The 23,529-nt window shown below is 33.2% G+C and overlaps 1 protein-coding gene across 1 annotated transcript; it reads right to left on the bottom strand.

The window, feature by feature from the left end:
* Positions 1 to 21,043: 21,043 nt before the first annotated feature.
* LOC140882758 (protein JINGUBANG) lies at positions 21,044 to 22,495 on the bottom strand. Its single transcript, XM_073288943.1, has one exon. The coding sequence runs from the start codon at positions 22,433 to 22,435 to the stop codon at positions 21,182 to 21,184; it is 1,254 nt and encodes a 417-aa protein (XP_073145044.1). The 5' UTR covers positions 22,436 to 22,495; the 3' UTR covers positions 21,044 to 21,181.
* Positions 22,496 to 23,529: the final 1,034 nt, after the last annotated feature.

Raw genomic sequence — 23,529 nt, 5'->3', positions numbered from 1 at the left:
CCCATCTCAGAACGAATATCGTGTGAATCAAAACCCTTTCCTGCCATTGGTATATGAGAGAGTGAACACAGAGAAATTTAGAGCAATTTGAAAACAGGGAGTACAGAGAATACAATGGAGCGATAAGAAGCAAAGAAATAGAATATTTCCTTAAAAAAATAAGAACACGAATATATATCACACCAAATCTTTTCCTATTCTAACTCAGATTCTGAGTAGGCCCCAACGGTAACTATTCGAAAAACGAAAACAAATCCGATTTAATTAGACAATAAATCTCTTTGATTTCCATCGATAATATAGGCCCAAATATTTCACCAAATATTTCCAAATTTAACTCCTCATCAGAATATAACACCACTGTAACAAAATCCAATCACATTCAAATTCAAAAATTCAGAGGATAGGGCAAAAATCGAAATTTTTATTTGATCAGAATTTGTAACCTTTTGGCCAAATATATTCACAAATATGCAAGTCCTAATTATGTCTAAAAACAGAGTATGACATAAAAATAAAATGCAATTTTATGCACAAAAATGTGTTGAAAAGTGAGGTGTTATCCATGATGTTGGCAACATCTCCCAGCAACACTTCAGGATTCCGGGAAAAAATTATTATATCCAATTCATTATTTTTGCAGAAGTGGTAGCCTACACACTAAAGAAACGATCTTCAAATGGACCCCTTTAGGTAGTTTTTTCCATTTGCTTCTGATTATCAATCAAATTTGATGATTGACTCAATTCAAGCTTAGTCATCCTTGTTCTTTTGATATTCTGATTTTGCAAAGTCACTTTTCATTTGGGACAAGATCATGGAATACACGAACGTCCCTCCACTACTTCATGACTCAGTCAGAATTCTTCTTCAATTTATCCGAATTAAACTATAAAATATTTTGCAAAGAATCTTGAGTGAAAACTAGTCAATGGTTACAAAGTATTAAACACATCACAAAACAGAATGAATGCATGAATGCAGTATGCCTAAGATCCTAAAAATGCACATGCATGACAAGGTGTTGTCATAGGATGTTGGCAAAACTCCTGATAACATCTCGGTTCTGTCTATAATGCACACATACTGAGAGACTTCCTTAGACTGGAAAATCTCTCGAAATCCAAAGCTTTTGTGAATATATCAGCTAATTGGTTATTAGTTCCAACAAACTCAATTAAGATCATGCTTTTCTCGACCAAATCTCGAATGAAGTGATGTCTAATGTCAATGTGTTTGGTTCGAGAGTGTTGTACTGGATTTTTGGATATATCAATGGCACTAGAATTATCACAGTACACAATTGGAGTATCACTCTTAACACCATAATCATTTAGCATTTGATTCATCCAAAGGAGTTGAGAGCAACAAATACCAAAAGCAACATACTCAGACTCGGCAGTAGACAGTGAGAAACAATTTTGTTTCTTACTATACCATGACACTAAGTTATTCTCCAAGTAGAAACATCCTCCCGAAGTACTCTTTCTCTCATCTAAATTCCCAGCCCAATCAGCATCACTAAATCCTACCAAGTTCGAATTGGTTTATTTAGTGTACCACAAACCCAAATTCAAAGTACCTGCCACATATTTCAATATACGTTTTACGGCCTTTAAGTGAGTAATTTTTGGGTTAGACTGGTATCTAGCACACAAACAAACACTATACATGATATCAGGTCTAGTAGTACTTAAATACAAAAGACTACCAATCATGCTTCTGTAGAGGGTGTTGTCAACACCTTCGGAAACATCCTCCCTAGACAATTTTTCATTAGACCCCATAGGTGTGCGCATATGTTTAGTGTTGTCATTCAGAAAGTTCTTTACAAGATTTTTAGCATACTTGTTTTGACACAAAAATATATCATCATGCATTTGTTTCGCTTGCAAGCCCAAGAAATGTGTTAACTAATCAACCATGCTCATCTCAAATGTAGAAGACATGCACTTCACAAAATCATCAACAAGTTTATCATTTGAAGTACAAAAAATTATATCATTCACATAAACTTGGTAAATTAAGATATTACCTTGAGACTTTTGCACAAACAAAGTCTTATCAACTTCACCTCTTTTGAAGCCAATATTGAGCAAGTACTCAGTAAGTCTCCCATACCATGAACGTGGTGCTTGCTTCAGTCCATACAATGACTTTTTTAACTTATACACATAATCAAGATGATTTGGATCCTCAAAACCCTTAGGTTGTTTCACAAAGACTTCTTCATTTAGGATCACATTCAAAAAGGCACTCTTTACATCCATTTGAAAAAGTTTCATTCCCATGTTACATGAAATAGCAAGCAAAAGTCGGACAGACTCAATGCGGGCTACAGGAGCAAAGGTTTCATCAAAATCCACCCCTTCAAACTGTGTATACCCTTGAGCTACCAACCTAGCTTTATTTCTAATGATGTTTCCCGACTCATCAGTTTTATTCTTGAAAATCCACTTAGTTCCTATGACATTACCATGAGCAGGACACGGTACTAAGTACCAAACATCATTTCTAACAAATTGTTCTAACTCTTCATGCATAACATTGACCCAAAATTCATCTTTTAAAGCCTCTTCAACCTTTTTGGGTTCAATATTTGACACGAAACAAGAGAATCTTACCTGAGAATGTGTAGAACTCATGCACAACAAACCTGCCATCTTCGATAATCTACTTTCTCTTTCCTTCGAGTTTTCAAGTCTCCATGCACTTCTCCAATGACCTGTGAGGTTGGGTGATTCTTCTGAATTCTGCTTGGAACATTCTTTCCAGCTTCATTTACCTCACTGTTCTCATCAATATTCTCATCAGTAGGTTTTTCAACTTTTGATTCTGGATTTTCTGTCGGAGGTGTTGTCGGAGGTGTTGGCAACACTCTTTTGACAACATCTAAATTTCCAGAATTATCCAGCAGATCATTAACTTCATCCTCAACTGTTTTCTTCTTTAGATCTGCAAAGTCATCAAAAACAACATTAATTGACTCAAAAATAGTCCTTGTTCCTAAGTTATACATCCTATAGGCTCGGCTATTTGATGAATATTCCAAGAACATGCACTTATCACTTTTTGCATCAAATTTAGCAAGATGATCCCTATCATTCAAAACGTGACATACACATCCAAAAACATGAAAATATTTAAGGTTTGGCCTCTTTTTCATGAGAATTTCATAGGATGTCATATTAGTATCATTCCTCAAATAAACTCTATTTGAAATATGACATGCAGTATTCAAGGCTTCAGCCCAAAAATGTTTTGAAATATTTTTCGAACTTAACATCACTCTTGTCATTTCTTGCAAAGTCCTATTTTTTCTTTCAGCAATTCCATTTTGTTGTGGGATTTTAGGAGCAGAAATTCATGAGAAATACCTTTCTTATCACACAAGCTAGCAAAAAAAGAGTTTTTGAACTCCTTACCATGATCAGTGCGAATACGGATTACCTTCAGATTATGTAGATTTGTAATCTTAGTGAGAAGTTTCTTGAAGGCATCAAATGTGTCCGATTTTTCTCTCAGAAAATTTACCCAAGTATATCATGAGAAATCATCCACACAAACAAAAGAATATTTCTTACCTCCAAAGCTTTCAACATCCATTGGACCCATCAAGTCCATATGTAAAAGCTCAAGGCAGCGTGTTGTCACAGATTTTGGCAACACCTCGTGTGACACCCTAGTCTGCTTCCCTTTCTGACACGCTTTACAGACAAATGGAATACCAAATTTTAAGTTAGGCATACCTCTTACAGCATCTAACTTACTTAAGTTCTTTAGTGTCTTGAAATTTGCATGACCCAATTTTTGATGTTATAGATCAAACTCATTAACTTTGGTGTGTCTACAAGTCATCTCTTCTTCGAGTTGATAGCAGTTGTCGGATGACCTAATACCCGTCATGACACAGAGATTTGAATCATCAAAAACTTTGCATAATTTCTTATCAAATTGCACATGCAAATTATCATCACAAAGTTGGCTTATGCTTATTAGATTTACGGTTAATCCTTCAAAATGAAACACATTGCAAAGCTTGGGCAGACCAGCAACATTCATAGTTCCCTTTCCAACAATGTTTCCCTTTGAACCTCCACCATAGGTTACTTTTCCACTTTTCTGTTCAACATAGTCAGTGAGAAACTTTTTGGAACCTGTCATGTGACGAGAGCTACCGCTATCAAAGTACCATGCACCTGAAACATTAGTTCTCAAAGCAGTATAAATCATATGACATTGAATATCAACTTTTGGTACCCAAATCTTTCTTACATAAGATATGTTTCTAGGGATGTTGTGGGGAGGTGTTGGCAACACCTTCGATGCAGATCTATACCTGTAGTCTTCCTGCAGCTTAAAACAGTACGGTTTGATATGACCAGGTCTATGACAGTAGTGACATATGTACTTACGTTTCCTTCTAGACATTGAAGGAGTAGCAGTATGTGGCTTTGGTTTTGGAGGATCAATTTGTAAGGCCTTTTTGCTTGAGCTTTCTATACTGCTACTTTCCTTGACAAACACAGGACCTTTCGAACTTTCACCCACCTCAAATATGCTATTTTCAAAACCTAAACCAGCTGTACCATCTCTTTCTATCATGAGTAACGAATCAAGCTTGGAAGAGCTTGAATTAAACTTGGCCAAGGAAGCATTTGCTTTTCCGAGTTCTTTCTTCACTTGGCTTAATTTCATTATCATGACTTTCAGTCTTGACACATCAGCCTTTAGATCAGAATTTTCCTTTGAAAGAATAGTATTCATCTTATTCCTTTCAACCCAATCAGTATGTAACTCTTCAAACATCATCCGAGCTTCTTCCATGGACATTGTTTCTTAACCTGTATCATTATCACACATGTTATCAGTAATGGAGGAATTCAAACACACTGACCTTTGGGAGATGTTGCGGCCAGGTGTGGCAACACCTGCGGCAACACCTAAAGGATTGACTTGAAACTTTTTCTTGCTCTTCAGTAGGGCAGATAAGGCAGTATGGCTTTCTTCATCTTCCCGTTCTTCTTCTTCGGACTCTTCATCACTCAAAGATGTGTTCATCCCTTTTCTAAGCGTGTTGGCATACTCATTTGCATAGTGTCCAAAACCTTGATAAGCATGACATTGAACAGTGTCCAACTTTTTTGAGACAAACTTCTTCTTCCCTTCCATCATCAGTCGAGGCTTAGGAGTATCAACAGGTTTCCTTGATGATTGTTCTGGTCCAGTAATCCTTAAAGGCTTGTTAGAGAACATTGGAGCCTTGAGTTTTTGATCCGTCTTTCTTGACTCTTTTATCTTCTTTAATCATTGAATTTCCTAGTCATGAGAGAGATCGAATCATCTTCTAAATCAGATTGATGAACTTTTTGATGAAATTGAACATACTCCTCGCATGAGGGTTTCAAGGCTTGAAGGGCTATTGATTTTCTTTTATCCTTCTCTTGTTTTGTATTGTTCATCTCAAAAACTTGAAGAATGCTAATCAGTTCAGTCATCTTCATCTTTGAGTATCTTTTATTTCTTCAAGTGCCCAAATCTTCCCATTGAATCTTTTAGGCAAAGATTTAAGAATCTTGTTCATCATATTTTCACTCGCAATAGGTCCTCCAAGAGCATGCGCCTCTGTAGCTATCTCCCTAAGTTTTTTTTATCATAATCAGCAATAGATTCATTCTCATCCATCCTGATATTCTCAAATCTTGCGTTTAACAATCTCAATCTTGTTCTTCTCACGCTATCAGTTCCTTCACAGTGTTCTTGAAGAGCATCTCATCCATCCTTAGCAATAGTGCAGCCAGCTATGATTCCATACATCCTCATATCCACATTTGCAAAAATTGCATTGAGTGCTTTATCATTGTAGCTTGAACTTTGTGTTTCCTCGGCAGTCCAAGTTTCTTCTTGCTTGATGATATAGTCTCCATCTTCATCTAGCGTCTTTGGAGGAGTCCAACCAGTCAGAATATTTTTCCAAGAATGAACATCCATTGCTTTAATAGTATATCGCATCCTATTCTTCCATAGTGCGTAATTCGTGTCATCAAGGACCGAGGTTTCAAAAACGAGTTCGCAACAGACGATGAGTCCATCTTATTCCCTATAATAAAATAAACAAACCAAGATCAGTTCTTAGTGTATCAAAAATATGGCTCTGATACCACTTGTAAGGGAATTAGGGTTGCATAAAAACAGTTTGAGGTATTGTCACAAGGTGTTGACAACACCTACAATAATATCTTGAGTAATTTGCAGCGAAATATAATTAAAGCGTAAATAAAATAAACAATCAACCAAATAAATAGACTCAAATGATTTAAGCAAGAATATAAAATACTCTTGCAGCGCCTCAGGGAAAAACTTCACTAGAAAATTTCAAAGAGTTTTACAAACTCTAACACTAGTGATTATTGTAAAATTAAATTTCTCAAAACAAGTGAGAAAATAAATAGTAAAAGTTCTCCTAAAACATTCTATATAAAATAGAATAACGAAAACAAAGTAAGGAGAAAAATCTTGAAGCCAAAACACGTAAGTAGCACACTTCTTCGATCAACAATCTTCGAGTGTTCTTCACGGCTTCAAGCAACCACGACCGATACTAACTTCAGAAGATCTTCAATAACGTGCGTATTTTGAAACTATATCGTTCTCTCTTTTTAATCGGTCTCCTTCCTTCAATATATAGTCTAGAATCCTTCCTTGTAGTTATTTTCTTGTAGACATAGGATTCTAGATCTTGTTCCTTTTTGATCAAGTCAAATCTACATAATAATGAAATTAAATCATTAGAGATAAGATAATAAATATTATGATAAACTTAATCATATCTTAAATCAAGTTATTCAAGGAAATAAATAACTTATATAAAATTACATCATGTCCAAGAAAGACAAAAGATATTAAATAAATTCTTTTCAAATAGGATGATTTTAAGGAATAAAATATTCCTTTCAAAATCGATGGACATGATCTGGCCGACCGGACGAGATCGACGGGCATTGATGCTGGCAGTCTGGCTTTAGTCATATGGCGACATCGATTAAGAGAGGTTCAGTCTATGCTACACCATATGTGTTACATTCTTTGTGATTTTATGAAAATCAATTTGGAACATCGATTGATGTTCTTGTATAAAATCATATATAGAATATAACACACTCGTCGTGGCACATAGACTGAGCCACTAGGAGGTGCTAGTCCCCTTTGTTCTTGATCGGATTAATTTAATATCTTGATGAGTTGGTCTTTTACAAGCTACTCTTAGGCATGCTAGGTCCTATTTGATATTTTTTAGGCTCGAGGTGAATTGAAAAACAAGAGGTCTCTCAACGAATAACATATTATCAACTTTTTTTATTAATGATTTTTTTTTTCTAAAACAGTGCATGTTGATGAAAATATAAATTAAAATATCAAATAACATAAAATGTTGACTAAACTTTTTAAATGAAACCGATTAAGCAACAGGGTAATCTAATCTTCATTGGACACAATTTACAAACAAAGGGAAAAATTAATATATACTATACTATCAAATCAAGCAACAAAAAGATTATATTTTGAAAAAATTACAAGACTAAAACACAAGTTAAAAACAAACTTTTCTGAAGACAAAAAACTGATCAAAGAAAGCAAATCTCAATTCTCTGCCAAAATTAAATAAAACTTGCGATAGATACTTCTCAAGTCTTCAATATCAATACAATGAAGGAGACGTGATGGGAAATAGTTGAAGCAGATTGATGTATTTTACACATATATATATATATGTGTTTGTATTGTTGAAAATATATATAAATATATATTATTATTTATTGTTGAATGTTGAAGGTTGAAAGTTGAAAATTGAGTTGTAAAATATTGAAAATTAGTGTGTGATGATGTAATTAATGATGTATTAATTTTTGACTAATCTCCAATTGAGATCTATAAATAGGTCTCTCCATTTGTGTAGAAAAACACAATTGTGAAGAGAGAAAAATTTTATAAAGTGTAGAATTTGATAAATTTTGAGTTTTTGAGTTTTTACTTTTTACCGTAAATTTTTACTTTTTCACAACACGTTATCAGCACGATCGCTCGAAGGTTCTCTATATTTTCCGACGCTCCAAAATACAAGAAGAAGTCAAAAATATTCAACAAGTAAGAATTTTTATTTTACTGTTTATATATTTTTATTGTGTATATATTAATATATAATATCATGTTATGAAAAAAATAAGTTTTTTTCAAAACTTGTTATAAATCCTGGGAGGATGTTAAGACGACATCCCACACTCCCGGTAAGGGATACGACAAGTATAAAAGCCTCTAAGGTTTTTAAACAATAACGTGATATATATTTATTATGTATATATATTAACTATATTAATATATAATTTCATGTTATTATATAAAAGGTTGTCTATGACACTGACCTTATAATAACGTGATATGATATATATTATTGTGTATTTATATACTAACCATATTTGTATAATCTCATGTTATTATATAAAAGGTTGTCTACGACACCGATCTTATAATAATGTGATATGATATACTATACCTGACTTTATACTAACTATATTGGTATAATTTCACAACATTATATAAAAGGCTGTCTACGACACCGATCTTATAATAATGTGATATGATATACTATATCTGACTTTATACTAACTATATTGGTATAATTTCACAACATTATATAAAAGGCTGTCTACGACACTGACCTTACAATAATGTGATATGATATACATAATTATTTAATTATGATTATCATTATATGCATTACATGATTATCACGAATTTTTATTCAACACATACTCAATTTTTTCTTTACCCCCAACGGTCACAAACGGTAACAAAACGGCTAGTTTTTGCCCTATAAATATGTTCACTCAAACTCATTTTCAATCACACCAAATTCATTCTTTCTCTCAAAATATTTTATCCTCGGTTTTTTTTTCGAAGATGGAGATGATGACATTTATAAGGATATTTTTCATAACGACTATGATCATCATGCTCACGAGTCTTTTACTCACCAGCGATTTTCCAACACATATTTTTTCTCTATTTGTATACGCACTTGTAATTTACGTTCTTCCATTATTTTGTATTGTCATATTTATGGAAATTAACTAATAAAATGCATTGTTATTTTCTAGTACCACCATGTCGAACTTGGCGAAACTCGAATTCATTGCACTTGATATAACCGAAAAGAATTATATGCCATGGACCCTCGATGTAGAAATGCATCTCGAGTCATTGGGTCTTAACGAAACTATCAAAGAAAATAACATATCATCCTCACAAGATAAAGCAAAAGCGATGATATTTTTACGCAGACATCTTGATGAGGGGTTGAAATGTGAATATTTGACCGAAAAAGACCCAATGATTTTGTGGAAAGGGTTAAAAGAACGTTTTGAGCATATACGGGAAGTTATACTTCCGACCGCACGAGATGAATGGAATACTTTAAGATTCCAAGATTTTAAAAAGGTGAGTGATTATAATTCTGCGATGTATCGAATTGTCTCACAGCTGAAATTTTGTGGGCATAATATTACTGAGATGGAAATGCTTGAAAAGACATTTTCCACATTCCACGCATCAAATATAACTCTACAACAGCAATATAGAGTGCGTGGATTTTCAAGATACTCAGAACTCATCGCATGTTTACTCGTGGCGGAAAAGAATAATGAATTGCTCATGAGAAATCATCAGTCCAGACCTACTGGTTCAACGGCATTTCCTGAAGCAAATGTCGTAAGTAAAAATGAAAACCAAAATCAAAGATATAGACAAGATTTTGGTCGAGGTCGTGGACGAGGACGTGGGCGTGGACGTGGGCGTAGAAATGATCGCGGTCGTGGTCGAGGCCGTGGATTTGAAAATAAAAGAGATAGTTATTTCAATAACTCATCTCAAAGGAACGTCACGAACCACCCACAAAAGAGGCATCATGATAATACGGGTGAAAATGAAAATCATCCAAAAAGAACTGAGAGTGTTTGTTATAGATGTGGCACTCCAGGACATTGGTCAAGAACTTGTCGAGCCCCTGAGCATCTGTGTAAGCTCTATAAAGATTCAATAAAGGGGAAAGAAAAAGAGACCAATTTTACTGAAAACATTGACCATGCAAGTGGTTCAATGAATTTAGATGCTGCCTACTTTTTGAATGATTTCGAAGATATTGATTAAATATACTGGTGGGAAAAGAATGTAACAATGTAATTTTTATTTTATAAAACATATTATATTTTGCATGTATTATTTGCATGTATCTTTCTTAATTCATTTTATTGCATATTGTTTTTGAAGATCATTATGGAAAATGCTATGATCAAAGATGGAAATAATGCACTGGAAGTTTGCATACCAGATAGTGGTACAACGCACACTATCCTCAGAAATGAAAAATATTTCTTGGAATTAAAACCAACAAAAACAATGGTGAATACAATATCAGGTCCTGTAGACTTGATTGAAGGATGTGGCAAAGCACAATTTTTGTTACCTAATGGTACAAAATTTTTGATAAATAGTGCTTTATATTCACCACGATCACAAAGAAATTTGTTGAGTTTTAATGATATATATTCTCATGGTTATGATACGGAAACAATAACCGAAGGAAATGAGAAATATATGTGTCTTACTACATATAAATCAGGAAAGAAATATGTAGTTGAGAAATTATCAATGCTCCCTACTGGATTGCATTATACACATATAAGTCCAATCGAATCAAATATGGTTATTGGAAATTCTTCAATACTAACAAATTGGCATGATCGATTGGGACATCCTGGTTCAATAATGATGCGAAGGATTATAGAAAATACAAGTGGTCATCCACTGAAAGACCAGAAGATCTTTCAGAATAATAAGTTTCAGTGTAAAGCATGTTCTCTGGGGAAACTTATTATAAGACCATCACCAGCTAAAATCCAAAAGGAATCACCCATATTTCTTGAACGTATTCAAGGTGATATTTGTGGGCCAATTCATCCACCATGTGGACCATTTCGATACTTTATGGTATTGATCGATGCCTCTAGCAGATGGTCACATGTATGTTTATTGTCCACTCGGAATGTGGCATTTGCAAAATTGATGGCTCAAATAATAAAATTGCGGAATCAATTTCCCGAATATACGATCAAGAAAATAAGACTTGATAATGCTGGAGAATTTACTTCCCAGACTTTTAACGACTATTGTATGTCGATGGGAATTACTGTTGAACATCCTGTAGCTCATGTTCATACACAAAATGGATTAGCTGAATCATTGATTAAACGTCTGCAGTTGATTGCTAGACCAATGATTATGAGAACGAAACTCCCTATTTCTATATGGGGACATGCAATTTTACATGCTGCTGCATTGATTCGCATCAGGCCAAGTGCATATCATAAACACTCCCTATTGCAGCTTGTATTTGGCAAAGAACCAGATATTTCTCATTTGAGAATTTTTGGATGTATGGTGTATGTGCCTATTGCACCACCTCAAAGAACAAAAATGGGACCTCAAAGAAAGAATGGTATTTATATCGGCTATGATAGTCCATCAATCATTAGATATCTTGAGGCTCAGACAGGCGATGTGTTTACAGCACGGTTTGCTGATTGTCATTTTGATGAAAATAACTTCCCAATGTTAGGGGGAGAAAAGAAACACATCGAAAAAGAAATCACATGGTATGTACCATCATTATTACATTTGGATCCTAGAACTAAACAATGTGATAAAGATGTACAGCAAATTGTGCATTTGCAAAGAATAGCAAATCAAATGCCAGATGCATTTGCAGACACAAAAGGGGTAACAAAATCATATATACCTGCTGTAAATGCCCCTGCTCGAGTTGAAATTCCAAAGAAACAAAATGAAGACATTCATGATGTCATAAAACGCCTGAAGCGTGGAAGGCCAATCGGTTCAAAGGATAAAAATCCTCGGAAAAGAAAATACATAGAGAAAAATGATGATCAGAAAATAGAAAATGGTGTTCCAGAAGAAACACACGATGATGAAAATATTTTGTCAGAACCACAAACTGACGAGAATCATGAAATCTCTATCAATTATATTAATACTGGAAAAATATGGAACCGAAAGAATGTACAAGATATTGATGAGATATTTTCGTACAATGTGGCATGTGACATCGTAAATGAAGATAATGAACCAAAATCTTTTGGTGAATGCAAAACTCGAAAGGATTGGTCAAAATGGAAAGATGCCATCCAGGTTGAATTAAATTCGCTAAATAAACGTAGTGTTTTTGGACCTATAGTCCTTACACCTAAAGGTGTTAAACCTGTTGGGTACAAATGGGTTTTTATTCGAAAGAGAAATGAGAAAAATGAAATAGTGAGATATAAAGCTCGACTTGTTGCACAAGGTTTTTCTCAAAGACCTGGAATTGATTATGAAGAAACATATTCTCCTGTTATGGATGCAATTACGTTTCGGTATTTGATCAGTTTAGCAGTGTCTGAAAACTTGGACATGCGTCTAATGGATGTTGTTACAGCTTATTTATACGGATCACTTGATAGTGATATATACATGAAAATCCCTGAAGGATTTAAGATGCCTGAAGCACAAAGTTCAAAACCAGAGAATTTTATTCTGTAAAATTGCAAAGATCATTATATGGGTTAAAGCAATCTGGCCGAATGTGGTATAATCGGCTAAGTGAGCACTTGATGAAAAAGGGATATGTAAATGATCCAATATGCCCTTGTGTTTTCATCAAAAAAAACAACATCCGGATGTGTAATTATTGCTGTATATGTTGATGATTTAAACATCATTGGAACGAATAAAGAAATTCAAGAAGTTATGATGTACTTGAAGGAAGAATTTGAAATGAAAGACCTTGGAAAAACCAAGTATTGTCTTGGTTTACAAATTGAACAAAAAGAATGTGGAATTTTTGTTCACCAGTCTAATTATACAGAGAAGGTCCTTAAACGTTTCAATATGGATCAATCAAATCCTTTAAGTACTCCAATGGCTGTCAGATCATTGAATATAGAAAAGGATCCATTTCGTCCATGTGAAGATGATGAAGTTGTTCTTGGTCCTGAAGTACCATATCTAAGTGCCATTGGTGCCCTTATGTATCTTGCAAATTGCACTAGACCAGACATATCTTTTGCAGTAAATTTATTGGCAAGATTCAGTTCATGTCCAACGAAGAGGCACTGGAACGGAATTAAACATATATTCCGTTATTTACGAGGAACGACGGATTTGGGACTTTTGTATCCAAAAGATACAAATCAGAGAATAATTGGTTATGCTGATGCTGGATACTTATCTGATCCACATAAGGCACGTTCCCAAACCGGATATGTATTTACTCGTGGAGGCACTGCAATCTCTTGGCGATCACAGAAACAAACACTTGTTACAACTTCATCAAATCATGCCGAGATTATTGCACTACATGAAGCAAGCCGTGAATGTGTCTGGCTTAAATCAATGACTCGGCATATCCAAACTTCTTGCGGATTATCAGTGGACAAGAATCCAATCACACTGTATGAAGATAATGCCGCATGTATTGCCCAAATGAAAGAAGGATACATCAAAAGTGACAGAACTAAACATATTCCTCCTAAATTCTTTGCATACACTCAAGAGCTGGAGAAGAATAAAGATATTGATATCTGTTACATTCAATCAAGTGAGAACTCATCCGATCTCTTCACAAAGGCACTTCCCACGGCGATATTCAGAAAACACATTTATAATATTGGGATGCGCAATCTACGAAATATGTGAAGAATCATTCATGTTGACATCAGGGGGAGTTTACGTGGCTGCACTCTTTTTTCCTTACTATGGTTTTTGTCCCAATGAGTTTTTCCTAGTAAGGTTTTTAACGAGGCAGTATACAACACGTAATGGAGATAGTCATTCTATCATGATCATCATCACAAGGGGGAGTGTTGAAAATATATATAAATATATATTATTATTTATTGTTGAATGTTGAAGGTTGAAAGTTGAAAATTGAGTTGTAAAATATTGAAAATTAGTGTGTGATGATGTAATTAATGATGTATTAATTTTTGACTAATCTCCAATTGAGATCTATAAATAGGTCTCTCCATTTGTGTAGAAAAACACAATTGTGAAGAGAGAAAAATTTTATAAAGTGTAGAATTTGATAAATTTTGAGTTTTTGAGTTTTTACTTTTTACCGTAAATTTTTACTTTTTCACAACATGTATTACATTATTTTTTAACATATTTTTCATTTTTCCTACATATTTGATTTAAAACTGATTTTGGGCATGATAACCATTTGGGCCTGATGTGGAGGTAGGTCTCAGATCCTCTTGGACTCATCATAGGTGCGGCTATTTTCCTAGCCTCCTAGCTGCGAGCTGTCAAAATGAGTTGGTGTTCTCGGGTCGACTGTCGACCTACCTCATCACACAAAATAAACGGATTGAGTTAATCAATTCCCACCCCGCCTTATCCCTCCAAATAGGTAGGTCGGGATGTCAATTTCTCAACCTGCTCAAATGACAGACAGCTGCCCTCCCTCACCCATAAAATGACGGGTTTTGCAGGTTGCGGGTTGCGAACCAATCCGTCTCGCTGACTTATTTTGACAGCTCTACCAACAGGCAGCAGCAACCCATATATATCTGATAATTAATTTCTTGCAACATAATAGCATGGGCAACAAACACAAACAAGCATTATCCCTTTCATCATTTAATATCATGTTTGATACAAAAGCAAAGGAAAATGACCATTCCCACTTGTTATCTAGTTGATTGGTCGTGTATTACAAGAGAGAGTTTCTTGGTTATTATTGTGAAACACGAGCAGCGAGCTACTCGTATCTCAGATTTCATTTGGGCAAGTACTTTATAATTTTTTATTATTATTTTATAAGTAAAAAAATATATGTTTGGATAAAAAAAATTTAATTAGTTTTTGAAATTTTTTTAAAATATTTTTAAAAAAATGTTCTCAAAATATAGTTTTAAAATAATAATTGAAAGATTTTTTATGGTTTTAGAATTAAAAAAATACGATTTAAACCCAAATTAAAAGATTTTTATTGAATACTTTTCCAAAAACTTTCTTATTTTTTAACTCTAGAATTATTTTTTTAAAAAAATAGATATCCGAACATATTTTCAAATTTAAAAACTCTTTTATAGAACAGTTGTTCACACACATATTTATTTTTCAAACAACTTTTAAATATTTTATAAAAATTTCGTAAAAACAATTTTATAAAATATTTTATAAATGATTATCCAAATGGAGCATCGATCTTGATCGTCCGTCCAGAATATTACTTTATTCCCAAACTTTTTAATTTCTTTATAGAAAAGTTAAATGTCATTCAATTCCGTTAAAAAATCCGAGCAATAAATTAATATATCGGTAGAGGCAGAATAAAATTAGATCTTGAAAAGTGGTGCAACAAATTATATCCAATTCTATTAATTGGTATTTGACTAAATTTCTGGTGTAGAACTTTCATCAAGCTGTTCTCCACAATTTGGCAAAGGATATATATAACTATTCACTCCCCTTTTTCAGTTTTGTTTCTTTTTGGCAACTTGAGGTATTCATTGAAGTTTCCTGCTAAGAAGATTCAAGAAGTCAAAAGAAGATAACAAATAAATATGAAATGGATATGCTTGCTTCATAACTAGGTATATAAATAAAAAGCATACTTGCATATACTTAAATTTAGGGATATAAAAGGATTTTTTTTTTAAAAAAAAAATAGTTTTGTAAGTTGTAACTTGCTAAAATTTTATTTCATTTAGTAACTTAACAACAAGCTTTTTTCAGAAAGTTTTAAAACATTGCGGGTTGTTTTGTTTAATTTTTGTTGAAATAGATTTTAGTGTGTGTAAATTGTAATATAAGTTTCATGAGTCACATAGAAGAATGTTTATGTGAAATAAGATATATTCGATGTGTTAAATGATTTTAAATGGAAAAAAAAAAGCCAAAAAAAAAAATACAAGTTACCAAATGAAAACCAGATTTGACAAATTATAGGTCTAAAGTCTAAAACAAAATATTCCCATAAAGTCGGTATGAGTTCGTGGAGTAGGTAAATATTTGATCTATCAGAATTTCGACTCTCCCTACAGTACTTTTGTGACGCCTGAAGCTGATAAGAGGGTGTGGAGTGATCGTCGATACCGAGACAATGAACGACTCTTGGCAGGATTCTAGGCGAAAGAAGACATGAATGAACCGATTCTATATCAGAATGAGAGAGATTATAAGACTGTGTAGGTATGAGACTGCACTGTTGAGAAGACCTTAAAAGATTATATAGGTACTACTCATATCAAGAAGGTGCATCTTCTTTTCGATCGGAAGCTCATCACACAAGAATTTCAAAGTTAAACAAGCTTGAATTGGGATAATTATTGGATGGGTGACCCCTCCTGATAAGTTTTTCAATGTGCTTGTGGCGAGTTTTTCACACAAAATTTGTTTAGTGTGATTTAGCTAGGTAGCTTGATTTACAAACTATATATTGTGTTCTTGATTTGCAAACCATATAGTGTGTTAGCCAAAAGATTTACCCGCATCGAGGGTAACGGCTAGGTTTTATTCCATAAAAAAAATCCAAAACAATATATATATATTAAAAATCAGTATATATAATTTATCAAAAAAAAAATCAGTATATATAAAAAAATGTGGCTCGAGAAAGTTCTAATTGAGAAACAAAATAAAATAACTCAAATATCCGAAACCGTGCATGCGGGCCAGATATCGTACACTTTCCCAGCCATTGCTTTAATTTTATATTTTGAAGAAAAAAAATAAAATATTTCGAATTTGATATTATTTTTCTAAAAAAAAGATCTAACCAATGGGTGGCTACTGAACACCAACTTTAAAATAAAATATCGCATTTTGTACTTCAACTTGCCAATGCAAGTTGAACTAAAAGAAACATGCGGCTCTTCGTTTCCATGCAATGAGGTTTTGGTCCTTTACAGCTTTTCTCCACCAAATTTGGCACTTGTCATCTTTTGTGGCATACCACATCATTAATTAGCCGGGCTCTTGCATCCTACCATTTCCCTATAGCGATAATTTCATCTATAAAAATATTATCGTTAATTACAAAAAACATTTATTTATAAATAAAGGGTAAAGTTGATAATTCATAATAGAAAACATACACATCACATGTATGTGTTTGTGTGTCAGTGTGTATACATGCATATGATAGACGTTGCGGTGGTGGTGGTTCTAAATCTATAGGGATTATGGCCGAGGGTGTTGATATTGTATATTTGTATTAAAATTCTTATTTTTGTCCTCTTTTTTTATGTAACTATTTCATAAATTAAAATTTTGATTTTTTTATTTTAATAATACTTTCAAGAATAATTAAAATAATAATTAAAAATAAAACGAAAGCACCAAACAAATTAAATCAGATCAATTTTAACCCAATTATCTCCTATCTTTATTTTCCGAATTCTCAAATCTCAAATCAGAGCCAAGTTAAGATTATGCACCTCTGACTCAACTCGATTATGAACTTACACCTAAAACCTCAAAAATTAGTTCAAGGGGATGATTGTCCACACATATATTATATATATATATATATATATATATATATATATATATATATATATATATCTCCCAAGAATGAAAAAAATTATATCATGATATTAGATATCAAACGACTAGAACGTGATGAAATTAACATGTGACTCAACGAAGTACTCACATGAATGAAATGAACTTTATACAATCGATGTAAAACATTCATCAACACTTCGCTTTTCTCCAAGACAATATATATCTTAATTCATTAATTTAATCATTTGTTCCAATTTTTAAGGTGAAAATGTTTTTCAAAAAATTTCAATATCTTACCTGACCTATTATTGAGATAATTAGTCCTTTGAATAAATATTTAGCTTTATACTAAATAAATAATGAGAAAGATATTGCTTAAACTTTCAATACATTTAACTAACAATGATTATTATTTTATACATACATGTTAATTTCTGTATTAATTTTTATAATTATTTGTTTTGAAACATTATTTTGGCTTTTAATGGAAATTTCTGACTCCGTCTCAACGAACTACATTACAAAGGAATCTCATTCAAGTTGTGTTTGTGCAGGGAATATTTGGGACGGGAGCACAAAATCAACCCCAATATGGTTCACATCATGGACGTTTCTATCTAGAATATTAATCAGTTTTGTTTCCTAGTGGCGTGGCTAGACTCGGAATTTTAATAAATTATTATTTTTAAAATATTAAAGTGTGAGAATTCTGTTTTTGTTTTATCGTAATTTTGGTTATTTACGTTATCAAATTATAATCTTAATTTTGTTTTTTTTTCATGATTTTGATTATTTATGTTATTAAATTTCAGTATTAACCTCGTATTTTTTTTTATTTTTTTAAAACATTTTTAGTCATTTTTCATCGAGAGTGTTAATGTGACACTACACAATCCAGTACTGCATTTAGTATTACATCGACGCTACGTCGAGAAAATGACTAGAACTATCAGAAAATAAACGATGGCCGGTTAAAATTGAAATTGAAGCATAATTTTAAAAACAAATATACAGAACCAAATTTACAACTATAATTTTTAAAATTTATAGAAGTCTAATTTTTTATTAAAAAAAACCGAAAAAGGTCGAACACAAGAATATAAGTGTTAGAATAAAACCAAGAATACGTTTATTTAAAAATAATAATAAAATTAGCGAGGTAAAGTACAAGTAATTGAATGTGATTGACAAAGCTCTGATTTGTCCTTGTATTATTTTTAAATCGATTTTTCTTCGATAATCATCCATTTTTCAGGGTCAAAAAAGGTGCAACACGACATTAATTATCTGATAATTAATTGCACATTATCACATGATAATGACTCGTGCTTTGGAATTTAACGTTGTCTCGTAGGTAATTAACAGCCGATTGACAACGAAATCCACGTTAATTGGATTGTCCTATTGATTAAATCAATTGTAATTTAGTGACAATTTTTTATTCTTTGACATATATAAGTTTGCCGTTTTCAATCTCCATCTTATTAGTTTATAGTTAGGTTTGTGGTTTTTTAAATAGGTTAGTCACAAGCGTTGTTTAGACAAAACATAAATAATAAGTATTCTAGCATCATATTATGCGAATAACAATAGCAAACTCTTTTATATAACTTATTAATTTGATTTTGGAAAAAACGGAAACTTCACTCGATAGTTAAAAAAAAAGAAAATATTTTTTGATCCGTTTTTTTTTTGTCTATTAAATTTTCAAAGAATTATATAAATAATAATATTGTAATTTTAATTTAAAGATTTGATTAACTTGAGATAAATTATCTAATCACATAGTAAGATACACGAATTGTTACCTGTTTTAATTTGATTGGATTACTAATGCCAACCAAACATAACCTATAAGAAAAATAAGATACAACCAACAACTAACAATCTCATATATCAATGTTTATATCTATGCTATACTATATTATCAAAAGCTTCATATGTTAACTTGTGTTGGTTTGGTCCAATTATTTTTCCTAATACCACAAATAACCTTATCTTATCTAATGTTAATTAATTATGAAAAAAACTATGTCTTTGTAAATTCATTTGCACACAAAACTATCGAAATTTTATTCAAGTTTTAAATAACCATATAATTGTCATCGAAAAAATTATTATAAAAGTAATAAAACATCGTGAATTTTTATCGAAAATCTTAGAATATATAATTTTACGTAGTTTTCAATTTTAATATAATTTCTGTTTTTTGTAAAAACAAAGAATTAATAAATTTGTATGCTTCATGTGCGCGCATTTGACACAAGATGTTCAACATCAGAATTGAGGGAAAAAAAAGTATGGTTGAGCATCATACTGTTAATTTATTTTATACGAGTTGTTCTAAACATCTTATATAATAATATATGGAAATAGCATTTCTAATGTAACATAGAATGGAGCGTGTGTCGACAAGCATTGATATAATATAAAATAGGAAAAAAGAACAAGATATAACATTGGGAAAAGATAACAATACTTTATTAAAAGAAAAAAAAAAAGGAAGATAAAAAAGAAAGAAAGATGGATTAAAAAAAAAAAAGAAGAAAGAAAGAAAGAAAGATTGTGCTTGAAACAAATGGGACATGTCTCTTGATTTTCCCGTCGGCTAGTTTTTGACAGGCTTTGACCGGCATCCATTCGTTTTTTATGCGCTCAACTTGTATTATTTTTACCCTACTCACAAAAATAAAACCACATATTAACATTATATTGTATATAACAAATTGTAATTTTTAAAATAAATAATTGTCAACAAATCAGTTAAGATAATAATAATAAAGGAAATAAAATTAGATTTCAAATTTTTTATATAACTCATTGATTTGATCCTTATCATGTAGATTAGAAATAGTAGATTATAAGTTACTTAAAAAAAAAAAGGAAATAGACAAATAGCAGATAATAAATGATTTTGATTAGAAAAAAATTTCTAGAATGATCATTAAGTTATACCTTTTTTTTTTTGACAGATTAAGTTATACCTATTTTGAGTTTCTGTTTACTGTGACAAATTTGGATTTCAATCTTGTAAAAAAAATTTGTTTTTGGTATTATTTCAAGGAAGTGTAAACGTGGCGTTGAACGCATTAATATTTTTTGATGTCATATTAATATATTTTTTTATATAACATCAATATTTTTAATCGTGTCATTGTTCCAACAAAACAGGAAACTTTTATGTTGCAAAACCAAACATTGACTACTTTAAATACCAAAACACAATTATAGACACACTTTGTAACGAATTGATTATATAATAGCAACAATTATAAATGATTTTTACATGACAAAATTTAAAACACCTCTGATATGGAAAAAAAAAAAAAAAAAACTTCAATCCTCATAACTTAATATATTGCAATAATTTTTTTTTTGAAAAGTTAATATTTAATCTGCCAATATTATAATTATAAAATTGAAAATTAGTGTATGATATTGAACCATAATTTTATAATTTCCACAATAAATCGAAAATAACTTTGCTTCAATCAACAATATAAAAATTAATATATTCAAGGGATTTATAAAAATTCACATCCCATAATTTCATTGATTAACTATTTACATTCGACACTTCAACTTGCCACACTTTAATCTCCCCATCGAAGCTTCCGCTGAACACCTTCACCGCCCCCGCCCCCGCCGCCACCGCCGACAGAGACCTCACCGGAGTCTGGTGTCCTTCCAGAACCGCCAAACAGCAGTACTTCCCGTCGTAACCCCGCCGCCATATCCTCACCGTCCGATCAGCGGAGCCACTCAACAGCAAATCCCGAACATTCATCAGACACAGTATGGCCTTCCGATGACCCCTCAGAGCTCCGGTCACCGCCATGTGATCGGCGCTGTGCTCTCTTTCCCACACCAAAATGGACCTGTCGCACGACCCGGAGAAAAGAACCGACCCGTCGAGGCTCAACGCCAATGCATTCACGGCGGATTTGTGCTTCTCCAAAGTAGCTATCAGCCCATGTTTCTTCTCCCCCGTCGCCTTTCCCCATACTTTTATCCGCTTATCCGCCGAACCCGTGTAGATCAAACCTTCGTTCGATACAGCGACGGCGTTAATGGCGTCGTCGTGGGCTTTGTTGATCGATTCCAGGCATCGGAAGTTGTGGGGTTGCCAGATTTTCAAGCTTTTATCCCAAGAAATGGATAAAACTTTGTTTGCATTTTCCGCCAACCCCGATACGGCGTCGTGGTGTTCGATCCAGAGGCATTTCTTGTGCCGCCGCACTTTGAGATGATTCCGCGGCAGGATGAAGCTCCGGAGACGATCTTCCACCGTCGGAAGAGTCGCGATAAGCTTGTGCTGTTTGTGCATATTCATCTTCCAGACTCGGATTCTGCAGTCTTGGTGGGCGGTGAACACTTTCCCGTTCGAAAAGGCGATGGATTTCACGGCACCGGACGAGTTCTTTTCGCCGTTGAAAGTATCCACGAGTGTGTTGTTTAAGATTTCGAAGACGTTAATCTCGTTCCCCGAGGCGGCGTAGAGGAGATTATTGTGGAGCGTTATGAAATTGATGTGTGCGCGGCTGGGCTGCAGCGAGAACAGGAAGCGGGCGGCGGCGGAGGGAGGTGAGTCCTCCGGCGAGAGGCCGAGTATTTGCAGGGATGGAACGGAGGGGAGTGTTAGCAGGGAGAGGTTGCTCTGAAGGCTGGTGGCTGATGAGAAAGAGGACTGTGTTAGAACATCGGAACAGCTAGTACTGCTTGCTGTATTGTCGGAGAATGGAGTCCTCGGCGGCGCAGGGGCGGTGGAGGTGGCGGAGGAGCATGACGACAGCCATGATCGGAGCTTCATGCCGCCGGCCGGAGGGAGAAAGAGAGAATTTTAAAAAAACGAGTGGGTACAGAAGAAGGTGTGGAAAGAATGGGTCGCTTTATATAGAAGAAGACTGTTTATGGAATATTTTTCAGATTGAAAGGGGTTTTTTTATTTTATTATTTTTTTTTTTTTCATGCTTCATTGGAGCAAGTTGCTATATATTAATATGTTTCTTGATGCGCTATTAATGTTTAGCCCATACCCTTTTCAAAATTAGTAAAAAAAAATGGACTATAATAAATTAATTGTTGAGGAATTCATCTAGATAAGTATTTGGGAGAGCTTATACGCATTTATCAGCGTTTTTTTAACAAAATTTTGTTAAGAAAAATTGAAAAATATTTTCTAAAAGCTCTCTTAAACACTGTCATATACTTATTTTTTGAGTGCGTATTTAATTTGGTAATATATCTACTAGTATGTAAATCAAATCAGATAATGATGCATGCAGACTCGAGTAAAAAAAACTTAATTTGCTCAAATTCAAATGTGAGATTTTGACCTAACTCATGAATGTCGATCTATCTTGTATCATCATAGTTTTTACGTCCATGTATCTTGATGAAAATGGAAATTATAACACCTATGTATTCTTTTTTTCCTAGTTATTTTTTTTTCTTATAATGCAAATAATTAAAGTGACAAAAGTGAAAAAGAAATTAAATGAATATAGCTATTAAGGAAGATTTATATTTGCATGAGCGTTAGTTATGTGTCTCAATTTGCATGTTTGATAATATCGATTTCGGACAAATACGGAATCAAGATAGATATATGTACAAAGACAAAGAGACCCTTGTATTAATACATTATTTAGAAGTGAAGAAAACTAGAATTTCGAGTGAAGGCTGGTGGAGGTTAATAACGTAATTTCGTGCTTAGCGCTTGCAAGTATTTTCCTTTTCCTTTTCTTTTTTTGACCATCGGAATTTGTGTGTGTGCATGGGACCAATCGCCCGAGTCGAAACAAGATACCCAGTTGGTTCTTACTAAGCTACTAGCATTCATCGTTTCTTACCAGTCATATACGCGTTTTCGCCATAAAGTAGTTTTCGTGTTGAATATTTAAC

The sequence above is a fragment of the Henckelia pumila genome, chromosome 2 (assembly GCF_033568475.1).
Source record: "Henckelia pumila isolate YLH828 chromosome 2, ASM3356847v2, whole genome shotgun sequence".
NCBI classification, from domain to species: Eukaryota; Viridiplantae; Streptophyta; class Magnoliopsida; order Lamiales; family Gesneriaceae; genus Henckelia; species Henckelia pumila.
Note: the sequence above shows the minus strand (reverse complement) of the source record. Positions and strands in the feature narration are given on the sequence as shown.